The sequence below is a fragment of the Plasmodium malariae genome (genome assembly GCF_900090045.1).
Source record: "Plasmodium malariae genome assembly, chromosome: 10".
NCBI classification, from domain to species: Eukaryota; Apicomplexa; class Aconoidasida; order Haemosporida; family Plasmodiidae; genus Plasmodium; species Plasmodium malariae.
This window is the reverse complement of record NC_041784.1, coordinates 409674-431128: the sequence shown is the minus strand read 5'-3', so window position 1 is coordinate 431128 and position 21455 is coordinate 409674. Positions and strand designations below refer to the sequence as shown.

At 26.8% G+C, this 21455-nt stretch overlaps 3 protein-coding genes across 3 annotated transcripts; 2 read left to right on the top strand and 1 right to left on the bottom strand.

The window, feature by feature from the left end:
- Window positions 1–4206: 4206 nt before the first annotated feature.
- PmUG01_10019400 (acyl-CoA synthetase, putative) lies at window positions 4207–6231 on the top strand (the record flags this gene model as incomplete). Its single annotated transcript, XM_029005375.1, has 1 exon — window positions 4207–6231. The coding sequence occupies one exon, from the start codon at window positions 4207–4209 to the stop codon at window positions 6229–6231; it is 2025 nt and encodes a 674-aa protein (XP_028861970.1).
- Window positions 6232–9391: 3160 nt separating this feature from the next.
- On the top strand, window positions 9392–15517 carry SMC6 (structural maintenance of chromosomes protein 6, putative; the record flags this gene model as incomplete). The annotated part of the gene is made up of 3 exons (XM_029005374.1): window positions 9392–14361; window positions 15158–15249; window positions 15474–15517. The coding sequence occupies 3 exons, from the start codon at window positions 9392–9394 to the stop codon at window positions 15515–15517; spliced, it is 5106 nt and encodes a 1701-aa protein (XP_028861969.1).
- Window positions 15518–16861: 1344 nt separating this feature from the next.
- Window positions 16862–18670, bottom strand: PmUG01_10019200 (conserved Plasmodium protein, unknown function; the record flags this gene model as incomplete). The annotated part of the gene is made up of 1 exon (XM_029005373.1): window positions 16862–18670. One exon carries the CDS (start codon window positions 18668–18670, stop codon window positions 16862–16864), a length of 1809 nt encoding a protein of 602 aa, XP_028861968.1.
- Window positions 18671–21455: the final 2785 nt, after the last annotated feature.

Genomic DNA, 21455 nt, shown 5'->3' with positions numbered 1-21455 from the left:
TATGCCGATATACGTACTTATGTTTTTTTTTTTTTTTTTTAATTTATTATTATCTTCCCTTTTTCATTACATGTTTAATTAATAGCATATACGTATAAACATATATATATATATATATATATATCATATACACGTATATATTATGTATATATGTATGACATGTAATTTTTTTTTCTCCCCTATTTAGCATATTCCTTATTTGTCTCGTGCTTTCTGAGTAATGTTTTATTACCTTTTTTTTAAATCTTCATTTTTGTTTTAAAAATATTTCATTTTTTATTTCACCCATTGTTTTATTAATATATATATATATATATGTATGCTATATCTGAGCAACTATTTTTATATGAGACAGTTCGAAAATAAAAATAAGTTAATATAGATATTTTACATATAATATAGCAGAATAAACCTTTAACGTACGAAGAATAGATTGTTCTTCCGCCGGGAAAGGTTTTTGAGCGCTGGAAGATATGAAAGGAAAAAAAAAAATTAAGTAAAATAAAACAAAACACATTGAAATAGAATAAAAAAAAGCTCAATGCAATAAAATAAAACAAAGCAAATGGATATAAATAAAATAAATTAAAAAACGTGTTGAAAAAGCAAAGCAAAGGAACGAGGAAATGTGTTTAAAAAAATTTTTGACGAAAGCGTTAAAAGTTGAAGAACGCTTATTTTTGAAAAAATTTTCCAGGCACATACGAAAAAATACTTAGCTGTAAAAAAAATATTATGTACATGTTTTTTTTTTCAGGTTGCACATATATATGTAGTTAAATTATTTATGAACATATCTTTTATTATACAATTTACTACTGCACTATTTTATTTAGTACATTTTGAACAAGCCGTTACAAAAAGTATATAGTTTTTACGACTGTTTCTATAGATGATATATTTTTTTTACTACCGTTCTTATACAAGATGGATTTATTTTTCGACTTATTCTTGTAACTATAATACAAAAAATACGACTACATAATAAAGCTACGTTTTGTGCATATTTCCATTTTCAAAACAAAATATAATGTTCGTTATATTCCTTTATTTAGAAGACAAATACTATTAAAGCTGCTTTTTTAAGTATTACGGAAGTGTGCCTGATGTGAAAAAATTGAAACACTCAAATTTTAAAAAGAAAGCCTTTGTATCAAACTATACTTTAATTTTTGAATTTTTAATGCTGGGGATGGTGATATATATATATTTGCAAATATATACAAGGGTTGGGGAGAATTCTGCTGATATGTGTGTGCAAATATATATGCATACATATACAAATGGTTGGAATCATGAAAAGGCAAAACTTTTTTACAAAGTTCACCGCTAAATGAGAGCAGGTTTTAAGTAATAGCAAAACGCAAAAAAACGTAAATATTACAAAATTGTAAAAAATTCACCTGACCTGTTCATATATTTAAAAAAAAAAAAAAAATATATGCCTTTATTTTTATATATACATATACAGAACAATCCGTTGTAATAAAACAGTTAGTTTAACACATGGTTTTTTTATATCTACGTAGTTTTGTTTTGTTTCTTTCCTTTTGCATTTTGTTAACAGATACAAAATGTATAGAAAGGTAATATATTTGTTAAAGATTTTTTCTTTTTCTTCCTAAGTATATATATATGCACCTATGTAGGTATGTATGTATAATAAATTGAAAACAGCCAAAATGTTGTTTTATTTCCTTTTCTTTATTATCTAAAAAAAAAAGGGAAAAAAATCTTTAAAAAAACAAAATGGTAATATATCATAAAACTATAACAAATAAATGTATCATTTCTATTCCAAATGTTTTTTTTTTTTTTTAAAAACACTTGTCAAATAAAAAAAAAAAAAAAAAAAAAAAATTGTACGTAAAACAATGTCTGAATTATGAATTAAATTTTTTCTTTTTACACATGTATTAAGAATTATATCTGTTCTATGTAAATATATATATATATATATATATATATATGCATTGCTGATAATATGTGTTCACTGTTTAACGCTGATTAGCAAAAAAAGAAAAAATGAAAATTTTATATATTGGTGGATTAAATACATATATTATAGGAACCATTAAAATAGCTTAATGATTTTTCCAATTTTTGAAATTATTTTAAAAATGATTTTTTTTTCTTTTTTTAAATCTACTATAAACACATTATATACCAATCTGAAATTATTGAAGCAACCTTAATAAAACTAAATATGTATACATTAGTAACGTTTTCAATTTATTATATGGAATGTTAAGTATGTAGTAATAAGTAGTACTCAAAATACAAATACTATTTGAAATGTATTAAAAAAAAAAAAAAGAAAGAAAACGTAACAATATAAGCATCCAAAAAGTTACATATATAAATAAAAATTGAAAGAGAAAAAAAAATTAACAGATGAACAGATGAACAGATGAACAGATGAACAGATGAACAGATGAACAGATGAACAGATGAACAAATGAACAGATGAACAAATGAACAGATGAACAAATAAACAGATGAACAAATGAACAGATGAACAAATAAACAGATGAACAAATAAACAGATGAACAAATGAACAGATGAACAAATGAACAGATGAACAGAAGAATACATGAATAGATAAAAAAATAAATATATATATATTTATAAATATAAATATACAAATGTATAAAATTTTTAATTCAGTGTAATTTACTGAGAATTTTTTTCTTTTTAACATATTTGTAAGAAGAATAAAAAATTTACATTACATAATAATAATCCGATATAGTTTCTAAGAAAAAAAAAAAAAAAAAAAAATACCACACTTGTGTCACTTTTAATATTTCATGAAAAAAAAAAAATATATGGAGTACATATAATAATAACATACAATATGAATTTATACTTTTTGACATGAACGAAATTAAAAAATGAAATATATATACATAAATCAAATATTAGATTTTATTGTAGTATATATATATATATTTATATTTATGTATATACGTATGTAACAAAAATTATGTTTAATTAATTCCTGAACATATTAGCGAATTTTACTTGTTTTAACAATATATAACATTTTAATGAAAATGTATTTATTAAAATATACTTGCTTAAGTACACGTATAAATACCAACTTTTAAATATACGTATACTAATATTTATGTACATTTTTCTTACGAATAAAAAAGATCATAAGATGACTTTTTTTTTTTTTTTTTAATTTCACATTTACTTTAAGAAAATTTCATAGAACTTTATTTATTTTTAATTTTTTATACATTTCCTTAGAAAGAAATTGCTTTAGGAAAGAGTAAAACAAATTAATGAACGCTTGAATTAGAAAATTAAAATATATATATATATATGTGTATACTTACATACGGGCCGTATATATATTTATATATACGTTTATGTGCGTATATTGCCCATTTTTGTGCACATTAAAGGAAGAAGTAGTTAATATGTTGCTATATACTTAAAAAAATTGTTAAGATTAATATCTTTAAATTATTAAAATAAGAAAATAATAAGTGAGCAGTGAATTGTATAGAGCGCGGTATATGTCATATACGTGAATATGCCTATTTTTTAAATTCATCATAAGTTTAATTTTTTTTTTTTTTTATCTTTTTAAATTTTATATCTTTTTGTGCTACGAAAAAAGGGTAAATTGTTTATATATATATATATGTACTTGTTTGTATATATATTTTTGTATGATTTTTGTGAGTATTTTGTGCTATAGCACATTTGCTGCGTATATATAGATAGGACACCCTCTCTGATCTGTTCGTACTAGCACTTATGCAACTTGATAAGATTTTTAATACCTTACTTTTACTTTACATTTATAAAAGTATGTTTGACATATGAACTATACTAAGAAGTGAAAGCAAAGGAATATAAATTTAAAGGCCTTATTGTATAAATATTCTTAAATACAGAAGTAAATACATGGTAAAAGTATTTATTCATTTGTGCTTGATTTCAATTTGTTGCACGTCTGATCCACATCTTCTCCACGTCTACTCCATTTGTGCATTATTTATATTTCTATTTTGGCAAAAACATATAGTGGTCTGAGGAGTTGTTCGCCGCATGTGGTGAATATATATATATATATATATATATATATATGCTCGTATGTATGTACGTGTGTATGCATTGCACAGCTATATCTATCCCCCAAGGAGGTCGATAGTTTTTCCCGTTTGATTTAATTGGAGAACGCGAAAATGTTTACATCAACAAATGAATTAATTTATGCAGTGAAGGTTAGTGAACCGTCGAATAAGGACTCAACAGGAGTTTATCGAAATCCTAAATATAAAAATAAATTAATAGAAAATTATGATGAGAATCCTATAAGTAATATGTGGGATATGTTTAATGAGACAACGAAAAAGTTTAGGGATAGAGATTGTTTAGGTACACGAATAAGAGTGAACAATAAATTGGGTCCATATAAATGGAAAACATATGAAGAAGTAAGAGAATTAATTGTTATAATAGGATCAGGATTAATAAATACAAATGCATGCCCTGTAATTAGATGTGATGATTCTAGGGTAACTAGAGCAAGGTTTTTAGGTTTTTATTTGCCTAATTGTGAAGAATGGAATATATGCGATTTAAGTTGTAGTGCATTTAATATTGTAACGGTGCCATTATATGATTCTTTAGGTATAGAATCAAGTAGATTTATTTTAGAACAAACATTAATGCAAACAATTCTGTGTAATAAAACTTGTGTTTTAAATTTATTTAAATCGTTAGAAACATGTGAAAGAATATATTTAAAAAAAATAATATTAGTAGAAAGAGAAGTAGATGAAGAGATAAAAAAAGCATGTGAAAAATATCAATTAGAGATAATAACATGGGATTATTTGTTAAAAGAAGGAAATAAAAAAATTTTAGAACCACGTCCAGGAAATATAAATGATGTGGCTACCATTTGTTATACATCAGGTACAACAGGATATCCTAAGGGAGTTATAATGACAAATAAGAATTTTGTAGCTCAGGTAGTGTCCTCTATTACAGGACCATCAAAATTGCCAATATTGGAAATAAATGAAAAGGATACACATATATCTTATTTGCCTTTAGCTCATATATATGAAAGAATTATGATTTTAGTATATTTTGCACAAGGTGTGAGGACTGGTTATTATTCTGGCAATGTACAAACTTTAATTGAAGATATACAAGAATTGAAACCCACTTTATTTATTAGTGTACCAAGATTGTACAATCGAATACATGAAAGGATATTTAACTCTTTAAAAAAAAAATCGTCCATTGTTCAATCCTTATTTAATAAAGGGGTAGAACATAAGGTGAAGAAGTTAAATTCTAATGGTGTTCCTTTTCATTTTTTATGGGATAAATTAATTTTTAATAAAGCAAAAAAAATTTTAGGAGGAAATATAAGAGCAATGTTAAATGGTTCTGCACCTATAAGTGCAGATGTGGTTAAAAAATTGAAATCTGTTTTTTGTGTTCCTATATTTGAAGGATATGGAATGACAGAAACATTAGGACCTGCTTTTATAAGTCATACAACAGATATCAATGTAGGTCATATTGGTGGTCCTGTGCCATGTGTTGAATATAAAGTTGTATCAGTACCGGAAATGAATTATCTTGTTACTGATGACCCACCAAGGGGAGAATTACATTTAAGAGGACCTGCTATTTGTAATTTAGGTTATTTCAAATTAGAAAAAGAAACAAATGAATTAATTGATAAAGATGGATGGATCAGAACAGGTGATATTGTATCTTTTAGTGAAAATTTTTCAGTTACAATTATTGATAGGAAAAAAAATATTTTTAAATTATCCCAAGGTGAATATATTGCTGTTGAAAAAATTGAATCTACATATAAACAGTCTTTGTTCATTAGTCAGATTTTTGTGTTTGGTTATTCATATGAATCTGTACTCATTTGTATTATATGCCCATCTACGGATACTATGGAAATTTGGAAGAATAACAAGAAATTAAAAAAAACTGATGCCGAAATTGTGCAATTACCAGAATTTAAAAATGATGTTCTTGAGGATCTAATTAGGATTGGAAAAAATGATGGCCTTAAAGGATATGAACAAATAAAAGATATTTATTTTGCCTTAGAACCATTCACTATAGAGAACGATCTACTTACACCGACAGGAAAGATTAAGAGGCACGCCGTGCACAAGAAGTACAAGGCGGAGATTGACCGCATGTACGAACGACTCAAGCAGGGTTAGGCGTGTTAGCGGTACTAGGGGCATTGGCAATACTGGTAATACTGGTAATACTGGCAGTACTGGCAATACTGGCAGTACTGGCAATACTGGTAATACTGGCAGTACTGGCAATACTGGCAATACTGGCAATACTGGCAATACTGGCAATACTGGCAATACTGGCAATACTGGCAATACTGGCAATACTGGCAATACTGGCAATACTGGCAATACTGGCATACTGGCAATACTGGCAATACTGGCAATACTGGCAATACTGGCAATACTGGCAATACTGGCAATACTGGCAATACTGGCAATACTGGCAATACTGGCAATACTGGCAATACTGGCAATACTGGCAATACTGGCAATACTGGCAATACTGGCAATACTGGCAATACTGGCAATACTGGCATACTGGCAATACTGGCAATACTGGCAATACTGGCAATACTGGCAATACTGGCAATACTGGCAATACTGGCAATACTGGCAATACTGGCAATACTGGCAATACTGGCAATACTGGCAATACTGGCAATACTGGCAATACTGGCAATACTGGCAATACTGGCATGCAATACTGGCAATACTGGCAATACTGGCAATACTGGCAATACTGGCAATACTGGCAATACTGGCAATACTGGCAATACTGGCAATACTGGTAGTACTGGCAGAATTGACCGTATTGTCTGTTTTTAGCGCTCCGTGGTGATAATATAGTAGCTTGTTTTTACCCAAGGTAGGGTGACATATGTCCTTATGCATTTCAACTTATGTACATGTACATGTACATGCAATTTTACATGTATGTATATATATGTTGATATGTGCTTGAAAAGGCATATCGTGTACACTGACATTTCGCTTGTTGTTAAATGTATTTTTAAGGGGACTCTTGTTTTCATGTGAATATTTTATTCACTTATGTATTGACTCGTTTATATGTTTGTGTTGTCAGTTTTGGCTAATGAGAAACTATTTATCACTGAAATTTTACTCGCAGCGTTTGCAAGGATGTCCCAAGCCCTCGTGCGTATGTGTATAGGTGTGTATATGTGTTATATACATGCATATGTATATATTATGTATTATACGTGCATATATGTACATATAGTAGGTATCTTTTTGCATGTGAGTATTTGAAAAATGGCACACTATACTGGAGATATCAATGATATAAATGACTCAAATAACACTAGTGATACCAAGGATATCAGTGATATTAATGATGCCATAATGAAAGTGCACAGTCTTTTTTCAATATTATTTTATTTTACCAAATTTTAGTTCATTTTATTTACTTTATTTTAAGTTATTTATTTAATTTATTTTTTTTTATAATTTGAAAATTTTTTTTTTAATAATTTTAAATAAGTTTACACTTAACGTTTAAAATGATGAGAAAAAAAAAAAAAAAAAATACAAAAAATGAAAAAATGAAAAAATGAAAAAAACTAGAAGAAACAACACAAAAATGAACACATATAAACAAAAATTGAAGAAAAAAAGCAAATCGTTTCAGTTCTTTTAAAAATCGTCTTGAACTGTTCCTTCATATTTTACGAATGCTGCTATGGAAGCGGTTTAAAACGACGCGCGAGGGTAGTTGAACAAATGAAGAATTTATGAAAGCTTGTTACATTAGCTGAGGTCAGAATGGCATACCATTTCGACATATTTACGTGCCTGCAGCATGATTTTTTAATTTTTCCCCTATGGAAATGTGTATACATATAAACGCGTGAATAATGCATATGTGAATACATGCACACTATGTATATATATCCTATGTATGTATGGATACGTGGACAAGAATTTACGTGTGCGCCTTATTTTATTATTTTATTTTTTTTTTTTTTGAGCGCCAAGAGTATATTTGTATAATGCATACTCAACTTTAGTCGTCCGTTTTTTCTTTTTTATTTTAATTTATTCTGTTTTGATTTATTTTGTTTTAATTTTGTTTTATTTGCTTTTTTCTTTTTTTTTTTTTTTTTTTAGTAAAGAAGATTAATTTATTTCTCTTATTTTTTTCAATCAATGTTTTGTAAAATTTTGTTTTCTGTAATTTCAAGTTTTACTTTCTGCATATCGTGAACGATAAAACTGCACATCGGTTGTAAACAAAAAAAAAAAAAAAAAAAAAAAAAAAAAAAAATTAAATTTTTTTTTGGTAGTATAATATGAAAGATGAATAAAACTAGTAGTAATTAAATGTTAACAAAAAAAAAAAAGCAGGAATACTTATTAGCGCGCTTACGCATTCATATATATATACATAAATATATACGTTCATACATATATATATATATATATATATATATATAAATGTACATACATATGCCTACATGCGTATACGTACATAATATGCGTACATATATAAGTATGTGCATGTGAGCAAATGATGAGTGAATAATAAAAAAATATAAAAAAAGGCATAATAGACTTATAACCAAAGGAGTATTTCCCCATATTTTACTATTCCTATTTTAGATATATTAATAAATGGGAGCATGTGAAGTCCAGTTTTATCTTAAGTGCTTAAGCATACTAGTTCATTTTTGAAGTCATAAATCCTTTGTTTTATTCATATCTTAGGTTTCACTCTCTGTTATTATTATTATTATTATTTATTTCTAATTCTGCTTTATTTTACTACACTCATTTACATGAACGTTCGAATATGAATACTTTAAAAAATAGGCCTTCTTGATATACGGCAAATTTACCCTTAAAGTGTATGCACGTAATGACCTTTTCGCTCTAAAAGGGGAAGAGAAGAAGAAGAAGAAGAAGAAGAAGAAGAAGAAGAAGAAGAAGAAGAAGAAGAAGAAGAAGAAGAAGAAGAAGAAGAAGAAGAAGAAGAAGAAGAAGAAGAAGAAGAAGAAGAAGAAGAAGAAGAAGAAGAAGAAGAAGAAGAAGAAGAAGAAGAAGAAGAAGAAGAAGAAGAAGAAGAAGAAGAAGAAGAAGAAGAAGAAGAAGAAGAAGAAGAAGAAGAGAAAGAGAAAGAGAAACGGAGAAAAAATAGCGTAATATAAAGTAAAAATAAAGCGTAAAATAGGGTAAAATAAACTAAAACAAAGATTTATATGGCAGATGGAAAAGGCAGCTCAAACCAACCATGAGTAAAAGTTGCTGCACCATTTGAATAGACAATTATGAACAATTTAATATGTATTATTCTGACTCAAGTAACTCGACATTATTAAATAATCATAACGTGTACGGAAAAAGTGAGCATGTGGATTATGTTGAAGGTGAGAACACAAAAAAAAAGCGAAAAAGGAATGAAGCGAATGGTATGGTTAGAAAGAACCGAAATGAAGCGAATGGTGTGGTTAGAAAGAACCGAAATGAAGCGAATGGTGTGGTTAGAAAGAACCGAGATAAAGAAAATAGTATAGTTAGAAAGAACCGAGATAAAGAAAATAGTATAGTTAGAAAGAACCGAGATAAAGAGAATGGAGTCGTCACAAGGAGGCACCATGAAATAGAAGGTAAAAATGAAGTAGATTTATTCATGAATAGCAGTACAAGTAACTATGAAAAAACGAGTGTTTCCTCCCCATCTCGTGATGACCATTTTGAAAAAAAAAGGTGCGCAAAGAATGACGAAATAAAAGTTAGTAGTACAAATTTTAAGCAGTTAAAAGGGAAAAATAGAAAAAAGAATTTTAACAAAACGATAAAGCGGAGTAATAACACGGAGGATGGTGTTATGGGGAAGAAACACGATGAAGTAAATATATCCAATGAGGAAGAAAGCAGCAGAAGTTCGTTTGGTAATGATAAAAAGGAGAGGAGTGCAAAGGGGGGTGCAACGGATGAAGCGGTTGGAACAGATGAAGTAGATGAAATGGCGGAAGCAGATGGAGCAGATGGAGCAGATGGAGCAGATGGAGCAGATGGAGCAGATGGAGCAGATGGAACAGATGAAGTGGATGAAATGGCGGAAGCAGGTGGAGCGAATGAACCGGGAAATGGAAAGGACTTCACGAAAGGCTGTGCAAATCGGAAAGGGGCACAGAACGCTGATCAAAACTATTTCGACTTTAGTAACTTGAAAGACGCGGACGTTAAAAGCTTTTACGGAAGCACGGGAAAAATTATAAAGCTTAGAATTCGTAATTTTTTGAATCATGAAAATTTAGAGTTATCTTTTAATTCGAGTAAGAATATAATAATTGGGAAAAATGGGAAAGGAAAAAGTGCAATAGCCCAAGCAGTAGCAGTAGGATTAGGAAGTCAAGGGAAGCAAGCTGGTAGAGATATCAGCTTAGCAAATTATATAAAAGATTATGATAAAAATAAAAAGAATCTTGTATGTAATATAGAAATATTTTTATCAAATTCGGGAAAAAATTCCTATAAAAGGGATATTTATGGTGATATAGTAGTAATCAAGAGGGTCTTTACCTCCCACTCAAGCAAGTTTTTTTTATATGGACTACGGCAAGGTAGAAATAGTGTGTCCCACTCGGAGACAGTAACTACAAATATGACTTCTAATTTTTGTACCAATACAAATACGGAAAACATGGACAAACGGATCAGTAGCAATGTTAGTACTCACAGTAGGGGAGTCGAAGATAGTAGTAACGGTAGAAATGCCGTTGCTAATAACAGTAGCAGTGAAGAATATCCAATGAGACAGGCACGGAAAAAGGCGTATATAGACAACTACCTAAATGTTATCAAGCTGAACATAAGAAGCCCATGTGTGTATTTGGACCAAGAAAAGGGAAAGCAATTTTTCAGTACAATCAATGAGAAAGCATTACATAAATTTTTTATGAGTTCAGTAGGATTAAATATTGTTGAAGACGAAATAGAAAAAGAGAATGAAATGCTACAGAATTGTTTAAAGGAAATAAAACAAAAGGAAATATTATTATGTCCATTGGAAGAGGAACTAAAAAATATGAAAGAAAAAAATGATATGTTAAGAGACGAATTTGATAAATTGAAATATTATGACAAAGGTTACAAAATAGCAATATTTTATGATTTATTAAAAAATACTATTCTAATGTTTAATGAATATCTAAAAGCAGAAAATTTTAAAAATGAAAAAGTCATTAATAGTATACAAAATAAAATGAACACACTAGTAGAACAGAGTGAATACCTTAAGGAGGTAGTAAAGCTTGTTATTGAAAAGGACACGTTTGCATATAATTTTATAAAAAAAAATCAAGATAAAATGATAAAATATAACGAAATGGTTAAAGAATTAATTAGTATAAAGGACAGATATACAAAACGGAAAGACGAAATTGTAAATTATGTGAGCTCTTTTGAAAAAGCAAAAGATAACAAGAAATTGTTGAGAGACCATTTGAATAAGTATAAAGATGAAATAAAAGATATAAAACAAAAAATAAAAATACAAACAGATAAAGAAATAGAGTTACAAAGCGAAATAAATAAAAGAGAAAATTCCATTTATGAAATGGAATATCAAGTAAGCAAATGTCAAAACAGTGTAGAGCTTATCAACAAACAGATTAATGTTATTACTGCTCATCTGAACAAAATTCAAAAAATAAAAAACAATCAAATTAAAAAAAAAATGTATATATATGGATACGATATTTATACAGTAAGAAAAGATATTATTAAAAATTATAACGTCTATAATGAGTCCGACAGGAGCTCCTTTCTCCCCTCTCTGGATGCCCAACCAAATTTGGCAAATTTGGCAATGGATGGTATTCATGGGAGCAGTAGTTATGACTGTCATTTTAAATATGAACCCATAGGACCAGTAGGTGAATATATTAAATTAAGGGGAAATATTGAAAATGAAAAAATACTTTCAATTATTGAAAAACATCTGGGGGATCTTTTCTATGCATGGTTAGTCAGTTGCTACGAAGATAAGAATATATTGACAAATATAGAAATAGAAAACAAAAACAAATTTAGCATCATAGTTACTAATGCATTTCAACATGTTAGAAGAGACTCGTTATTACAGAATATTCAATCTTTACTTAGTAAAATTAATGGAAATAGTATTTATTCCTTTTTAAATATTGATTTATTACCTACCTCATTATTGTTCTATTTATATGATAACTTTAAAATAGTTCAAACCTTAATATGTAATAATTCTACAGAATTACAAGAGTTACTACGTACGAATGATAAGAAAATTGTAAAATCAATATATGTAATTGATGACTTTGTTTTAGTAAAGGTTCTTGCCAATGGAGGGTTACACTATCAGCCAGCAAAAGAAGAGTATTACAGGAACCCTATTTTTTTAAATCGTCCATTTAATGAAAATAATTTGTACGATGAATCAAATGATAGTCACCTGCCCACACAGAACGACGCATTCGTTAATGTGCCAGCTGGTGATTCAGTGTCTATCGCACAATTCACATCTATTAATACTGCCGCTGATACTAGAGCGGCTGATAGCAGTCCAATTAATAATAATGAAAAAAATGGAACACATAAGACGAATGAAGAGGAGCTGAAAGAGCTAGAAAAAGAAAAAGAAGAAATGGACGAGGAAATATTAAGGACGTCCAAAAAAATTTTGTCATATAAAAATATAATAGAGAGTTTAAATGAATCATTAAAGAAGTGCAAATTCGCCCAGGACGAACTAAAATATCAGTTACAAAATATTGACGAGTTAATGGAAAATCATGATAGTATATTTTCGGAACAATTAGATTTAGAAATTAAAGAAAAAAATAAAGATATATATAACATTAATGAGAGTGTCAACAGTATTGATGAATACATACGTGTACTTGAGGGAAAGAAAAGAAACGCTTTAGATACATGCTCACTACACAAATATTTAATATCACACCATAGCGAATATTTGAAAAAAAAGAAAGAACAACTCACACAATTAATAGAAGAATATTACAATTTAAAGGAAGTCCTAATTAAGTTAGAAAAAGATAAGAAGAAAAATGAGGAAGTTGCCACGAGAAGTAAAAAGAGTTTTCTCTTATCTTTGAACAAACTGCATAACGTATATTTTGAGTGCCTAACGAGCAATTTTTTGCTCGATGATATATTTTTAGAAAGTCCTTTTTTAATTCTAAAAGGGAGAAACTCAACTACTACTATAACGAATATTGCGATAAGGAGGACTCACTTTGGAGAGGATGCTAGTAATGTGGATAAAGTGGGTGAGTGTAATTGTAGTGATAATAACAGTCCTCTTGAGGGAAGGAGTGGAAATGAATTAACTGAAAGTGGTTGCTCCGTGAAGGTTACATTCACTACAGAAAGTCTGAACAAGAGTTTATGCGGAAACGAAATAATCCAAGCAGAGGTCCCCTTGTCATCATTAAGTTCGTTCAACAAACTTTTTTTACTGTCAGGAAATGATGAAAATATAATGAAAAGTAAAGAAAATGCTAGTTTAAATAAAAGCCCCAATTTATATAGTAATAATAAAAATATGGGAATGGAAATAAAAGATATCAAAAAGTTAGAAATGTATATTGAAAATATTATGAACAATAATGGGAGGGTAGACAATAAATCGTCTTGTGATAATATTATTTCAAGTAATAAAATCCTTTTTGATGAGGATAAAATTGAGATATCATCGTATGAGAAATATTCAGATATATTATGGAAAAAAAGATGTGAAAAAAAAAAAGAAATAATAGAAATACTTAAAGTAAATGGTTTCAAAGAAATTGACAATACAGATAATTCATTGAAAAATTATTTTGATAGTCTAATAGAACAATACACAAATGATGAAAAAGGTTATATTGCACAAATGAAACAAATAAATGAATTAAAAAATAATTATGATATGCATTTATCAAATATAAAACTTCGAAGATCCAAATTTTCAACAATTTTGAAAAAAACCAAAGAACAAATCACAGTACATTTTAAAAATATTTTAAAAAGTATGAACAATTATAAAGGGAAGATTGAATTTGATGATCTTAATAGACATGTAAAAGTCCTTGTTTCAATTAATCAAGATATTTCTAATAATATTTTTATGGAAATAAATTCCTTATCTGGGGGTGAAAGGTCAACAATACAAATGGCACTCTTAGCCTCCTTATCCCTTACAGAAACGTCATCTTTTCATATTTTCGATGAACTCGACGTGTACATGGATGAACTCACCCGCGTTAAAAAGTTAGACCCAAGAAGGCGCAAAAAGAGAAGCATACATGTGCACATACATATATACATGCTTATACGTACACGTATACATATACAAGTACTTATGCATATACATATACACGTACTTATACATATACATATACACGTACTTATACATATACATATACATACTTATGCATATACATATACACGTACTTATGCATATACATATACACGTACTTATACATATACATATACACGTACTTATGCATATACATATACACGTACTTATACATATACTTATGACTATCATACATATACACGTACTTATGCATATACATATACACGTACTTATGCATATACATATACATACTTATGTACTTATACATATACATATACACGTACTTATCATATACATATACAGTACTTATGCATATACATATACACGTACTTATCATATACATACTATACATATACACGTACTTATACATATACATATACACGTACTATACATATACAAGTACTTATGCATATACATATACAAGTGTGTTTGTACACCAATTGAATAATCATACAAACGGCGCATAAATGATTTAACTTATCATTAAAATGACTGCAAATGTCGTTGCGTTTAGTTTTGCGACACTATGCCGTTTGTATATATATATATATATATATATATATATATATATATATATATATATATATATATATCTTTTGTTGTAAGTATACATTCATATGCTGCACGTGTATATACATATATTTTATGTATATATATATTTATACACGCCTTAATCTGAATATATTTTTTCCCCCTCCCTCCTCTCAGCATGCAGCAATTTTGTGAATTCATCGAAAGGAATAATGATAAACAATACTTTTTCATAACACCGCATATTGAGATAACGGAGCTCTTTTTGGGTAAGCGTAACATTAATATATATGCCCCTCTTCCAGATTATGTGTACGCATACGTGCGTGCAAACGTGAGCATATATGAGTGTATAAATATTTACATATATATATTTATTTATTTATGTAGGGGGTCCTGCATACCCCTTTTAATTTTGAACTTCTAACGGGTTTTTGCATATTTTTTTTTGGACACAAAAAAAATTGTATGTTCTTTTTGGTTTTTTATGTAGGGGATGCTAAGGAAAAAAAAGCCAAAATATTAAATTTGTCATGAATTAAAAAGTACTCTTTTTTTTTGCCAATTCAAAAATATACCTTTTTTTATGTTTTAAAGTAGACTTTTTTTTACGTTTTTAAATGGCCTTTCTTTATTTATGTCGTAAAATATGCTCCTTTTATGTTTTAAAATGTTCTCATTTTCTTTTTTTTTTTTTATTTTATTAAACTTTAAAATGTTATCGTTGAATTATTATTACGTTATATTCATAAAGTGTTTGATTTTACCATTTTTCCCCCTTTTTTTTTTTTTTTTTTTGTATGTGTGTGTAAGATATGCTAAAAAACAGTCATCAAATAACTGCTCATTATTTACATTCTTTATAAAAAATGAAATATACAATAAAGGTCAAAAAAAAAAAAAAAAAAAAAAAAATTTACAATATTAGTGCTTGTGTATGTAGAAGCGTCGCGTGGGACTGTTAAATGTTTTACACAACTATACTAGTGTAATGATATAGACTGCCTAAGTATGCATAAATATAATACGGACATAGCAGCATTCAACTACAGCATAATAAAAGTCTTAAAAAGACAAACATGCAATGCACTTTGATAATAAAAATATTAACATAATTAAATTTTATTTTAGCAAGGAGAAAAACAAAGGTAAAGATGTGTGCAATTGCTTGTTAATGTGCAAACACTGCTTATGGATAAGCACATATGACATTTTAAAATTAGCAGTTGTATAGTAAGCTAATAAGATAATAAGAAATTAAAAAAAAAAAAAAAAAAAAAGGAATACAATTTAGCGAAACTGAAAAATAATATTTATAAATATACATGATTTGTTATATCATATATTAACACATTTTAGAAATTAAAAGTTTTAAAACAAAATTAAAGAAAATTTTTTATATAGCGCTAATGAAGAGACTCTACAATCTATTTTAAAAGATTATACAAATAATTTTGAAAGAAGAAAAAAAAAAAAAAAAAAAAAAAAAAAGAGATAGAAAGCAGAGTATAGCGCAAGCAAATGAAGGGACAAGAAGACTGGGAAATAAAAGAGAAAAATATAACGAAAGGACAAAAATTATAGAAGAATATATATACGTTTTAATTTGCACAATGAAAAATTAAAATTTTTATGGATAACAGAACAAGTTATAAAACTTATACATAAACACACACATACATAAACTATTAAAGTATAAAATATATATACACACACATAATATGCATACCGATGTGCACTGAAGGAACGCGCTTTATTTTAATTTTTATTTCTACCTTTATTTTGAACTTTATCTTATAGTTAACTGTTCTGCTCCAAATAATGTGCACGTCATATAATAAGGAAAAGTGTTAAACATATGTCAAAACAAATAAATGATTATTACAAATAATAACTATTTTTATACACATTATCACTTATGCCATAAATTTTATTATTGTATGCTTGCAAAATATTTCTGTCCTGATCGTTGTCATTGTTATATTCGTAATAAGAATTTAAATTTGCATTACCATTAGGTAGTGCAGAATTTTCATTGTTATTCGAGTTAATATTTTGACGTATATTATTTAAATACTTAGAATATTGACCTTGATTTTGTTGTAAAAATATTTGTGTTTCATTATTTAACTGCTCATTATAATAAGGTATATGGTTATGGTCGTTTTGATTACTTTTCATTCCATTTAATGTTTGTGAATTTGTTAAGAAATTCGTTGTTTTGTTTTGACTTCGAGGTAATTGTAATGATCTTTTTTTTGATGCTCCTACGGGTGTATTTTGTAAATTTTCATTTTTTTCCGCCGAAAAATTGTTCATCATATTTGGGGCTTGATCTGCTGAACTGTTCATAAAATGCGAATTGTAATTCTTGCCAATATTATTATTGCCAATATTATTATTGCCATTATTAATATTGTCATTATTATTATTACCATTATTAGTATTACCATTATTAATATTGCCATTATTAATATTGCCATTCATGTTACTGTGGTTAATACTGCTATGGTTAATACTGCTATGGTTAATACTGCTATGGTTAATACTGCTATGGTTAATACTATTAAGGTTAATATTATTATGGTTAATATTATTATGGTTAATATTATTATGGTTAATATTATTATGGTTAATATTATTATGGTTAACACTGTTATGGTTAATATTATTATGGTTAAAACTGTTATGGTTAATACTGTTATGAGTAATACTATTATGGTTAATAATGTTATGATTTATATTGTTATGTTTTAAATTACTATGGTTCATGCTGCTATTGTTAATGTTATGGCTATTATTTCCACGGCTAATATTACCATGGTTAATATTTCCATGGTTAATATTTCCATGGTTAATATTTCCATGGTTAATATTTCCATGGTTAATATTTCCATGGTTAATATTTCCATGGTTAATATTACCATGGTTAATATTTCCATGATTGATGTTTCCAAGATTGATGTTGTTATTACCAATACTGTCACTGTCCACGTTGCTACTACTATCGTACATGTTTACATTTTGATCGCTGTAATCCTTCTCACTTAAATTTTTATCATTATTCATTTGCGTATTATAATTAACTAAATTATTATGAGTCATTACATTAAAAACATTTTCTTTATAATCATCTGAACAATTATGGAATAGAGAATAATATTCTTCCAAACTGCTAAATAAAGAATTTATTTTAGTATCCTCATTATTTATACAATTTTCGGAAATATTGTTTTGTAAATTCATTTTATCTTCATAAGAATTTTCACTATTATATTGTTCTAAATTATTATATGTATTTTCATTAATTATTGGAACATTTTTAATATTTTTATTATGATCTACTGAATTAATATATGTAAAAAAAAATAAGATAAGTTTTAATTTAGCAATTAAGCCAAGGGCTCCCAAAACATACAACCTTTTAAATTTATCTTTTTCCTGTTCTGACATATTTTCGTAATTTTGCAAATTTATTCGCAAATAAGATAATTGGGATGAAATAGCATTAACTAACCCTTGTATAAAATTTACATTTTTTAATTCAATCATTATATTTTCACTTGTGTTTTGATAATTTAGTGCCTCTATTTCCCAGTCTTTTGTAAATTTCCCGTCAATTTGTGGTATTAATGATTCTTTTAACTTTAACAAAATTTGAATTCTTTCTTTAAAATTTATTAAAGTCATTGTTCTTCAATTTTTTTATGAACAGTTCAGAAAAAGTGGGTACTGAACAGGTTTAATGTGTGTGTGTGTATATATATATATATATATGTATATATGTACATATGTATGTATGTACATTTATAGACATATATCACTTATTTACCTACTTTTGTGTTATAATTTATCGTGGTGTATATCAGACAAAAATTATCTACTCGAAATAATCTTTTTAATAACCTATAACAATTGGCGTATTATATTCGCAACACATATGTATTTAAACACACAAAGTGCGGAATAAAATGATAAATTAACGTGGTGCAGAAAGTATATACGTATATATATATATATATGTACAGCTGTGTATATATGTTTAAAAACATATGTACAAGTACATCCCTGTATATATATTTAAATACATATATACATGTACGGTTATGTATATATATTTATATACATATATACGCGTACAGTTGTATATATAACTTTATTTGCCCCTTTCTTCCCTTTGGCTCATTTTATCACGAACAAAGAGGAAAAAAAGCGTTTGTGAGAAAAAAAAAAAAAAAACAAGCTAAGAAAAATATATTGTAAAACAAATAAAATAAAAATTATTACAAAAATTCATTAAAAATGCTTATTTAAACACATTCACAAAAACAGCTTTCTTTTAAAAATTTTAACATGTATATTACATATATATGTGTACATATATTTAAACTGATTAAGCACAAGTATATGTAACAATAAAAATATTAAGGAAAATTGATATAATAAAAAAATATGTACTTAAATCATATTATATGACAAAAAAAAAAAAAAAAAGGGGACGAAGAAGAAAAGAAGGGGAAATTAAATGGAACAAAATAATAAAAGTGAATAAACGAATGAATAAATAAATAATAAGCAAAAACAGTGTCAAAATTGTGTTTAAATAGGTTTATATATTATTCAAATACATGGCAAAGATTATATATATATATATATATAAATATATATAAGTGAAATAATGCAAAATGAAAAAAAAATTAGATTCTTGACATTATGACATGGTCAGGCAAATATAGAGAAAATAAAAAAAAAAAAAAAAAAAATATGTATATGTCATGATATTTTGTGAAAACATGAAAAAGGTGTAAAAGATAACTTGATATATCTTTTATATAATATCATGAAAAACAAAAGAACTTTAATTATTCAAAATTTATGATTTGATGCTTCCTTTCTTTTAGTTCCATAAACTTAAGATGGTTAAACAAAAAGGAGGCACATAAATGTACATGATGTACATATATACAATATACACATGCGCGTATATATTTGAAGAGTTTGAGGATTTTCACAAGTATATATTTTTTAACGTTATTAAGAATCTAAGCAAGTACTAAATTATGCTTATACAATTTTATTTTTTTTTTTATTATTTTATTATTATTTTTTTTTTTTTTACCCCCCCTCCATCTTATATAACCTCAAAATATTTCTTTTTTAGAATAATATACGGCCTTTAAATCAATATTATTTAAGTTTAATATTATTATTATTTTTTCATTCTTTTATTTTTCATTTTTTCACTCTTCTATTTTTCATTTTTTCATTCTTTTATTTTTTCATTCTTTTATTTTTTCATTCTTTTATTTTTTCATTCTTTTATTTTTTCATTCTTTTATTTTTTCATTCTTTTATTTTTTCATTCTTTTATTTTTTCATTTTTTTCCTTTTTCACTTTTTCTTTTTTTCATTTTTTTCCTTTTTCATTTTTTCATTTGTTCACTTTTTCTTTTTTTCATTTTTTTCCTTTTTCATTTTTTTCCTTTTTCATTTTTTTCCCTTTTCATTTTTTTATTTGTTCATTTTTTCATTTTTTTCCTTTTTCATTTTTTTATTTGTTCATTTTTTTATTTGTTTATATGTTCATTTGTTTATATGTTCATTTGTTTATATGTTCATTTGTTCATTTGTTCATTTGTTCATTTGTTCATTTGTTCATTTGTTCATTTGTTCATTTGTTCATTTGTTCATTTGTTCATTTGTTCATTTGTTCATTTGTTCATTTGTTCATTTTCTTATTTTCTAATTTTTTTATATTTTTTTCTAATCTGCACATAATACTGCCTGAAGCAGTAAAAGAATCCCCAAGAAAACAAGTTATGAGTTACATATCTTATTATTAAAAATGTATTTCAACTTTTTTTTTTTTCTCATTTTAAGTTTATATTTAAAAATATTTTTTTGATGGGTATTACATTTAAATGGTATATTTTATATTTTTTTAAATTAAATCTTTTCTAAATATTTTTTTCAACTATGATGGAAGGTTAAAATGGTAACCAGCTAATTTTAAAACAAAATATGAAAAAATGAAAAAATATAAAGGATAGAAGAGAAAAGATAAAAAAGTATGTTTGACGAAATAACAGATTTGTAAATTAAAATAATTCAATTGTAAAAATGAAAAGTTAAAAAATGCCTTTATACAGTTGTTTTTTTCCTTCCCTAATTATGTAACCATCGTTAAAGCATTAAATACTTTGCAACTTAATTAAAATTTTCGTATAGCATGTTTTGCGAATAACACTGTATTTACCTCTTTTAATTAACTCATTTAGTTGACATATTTAACTGACACAGTGAATTGACCCATTTAGTTGACTTATTTAATTGACGCAGTTAATTGCTTCAGTAAATTTCTGCATCTAATTACCCGATTTAATTACCATATTAGTTTACTTTCATGTCTTGATTTACTCATTAGTAAATCGTGAAAGCAAATTTAAAGCGCCATTTTATTGTGTCAATTAGACAA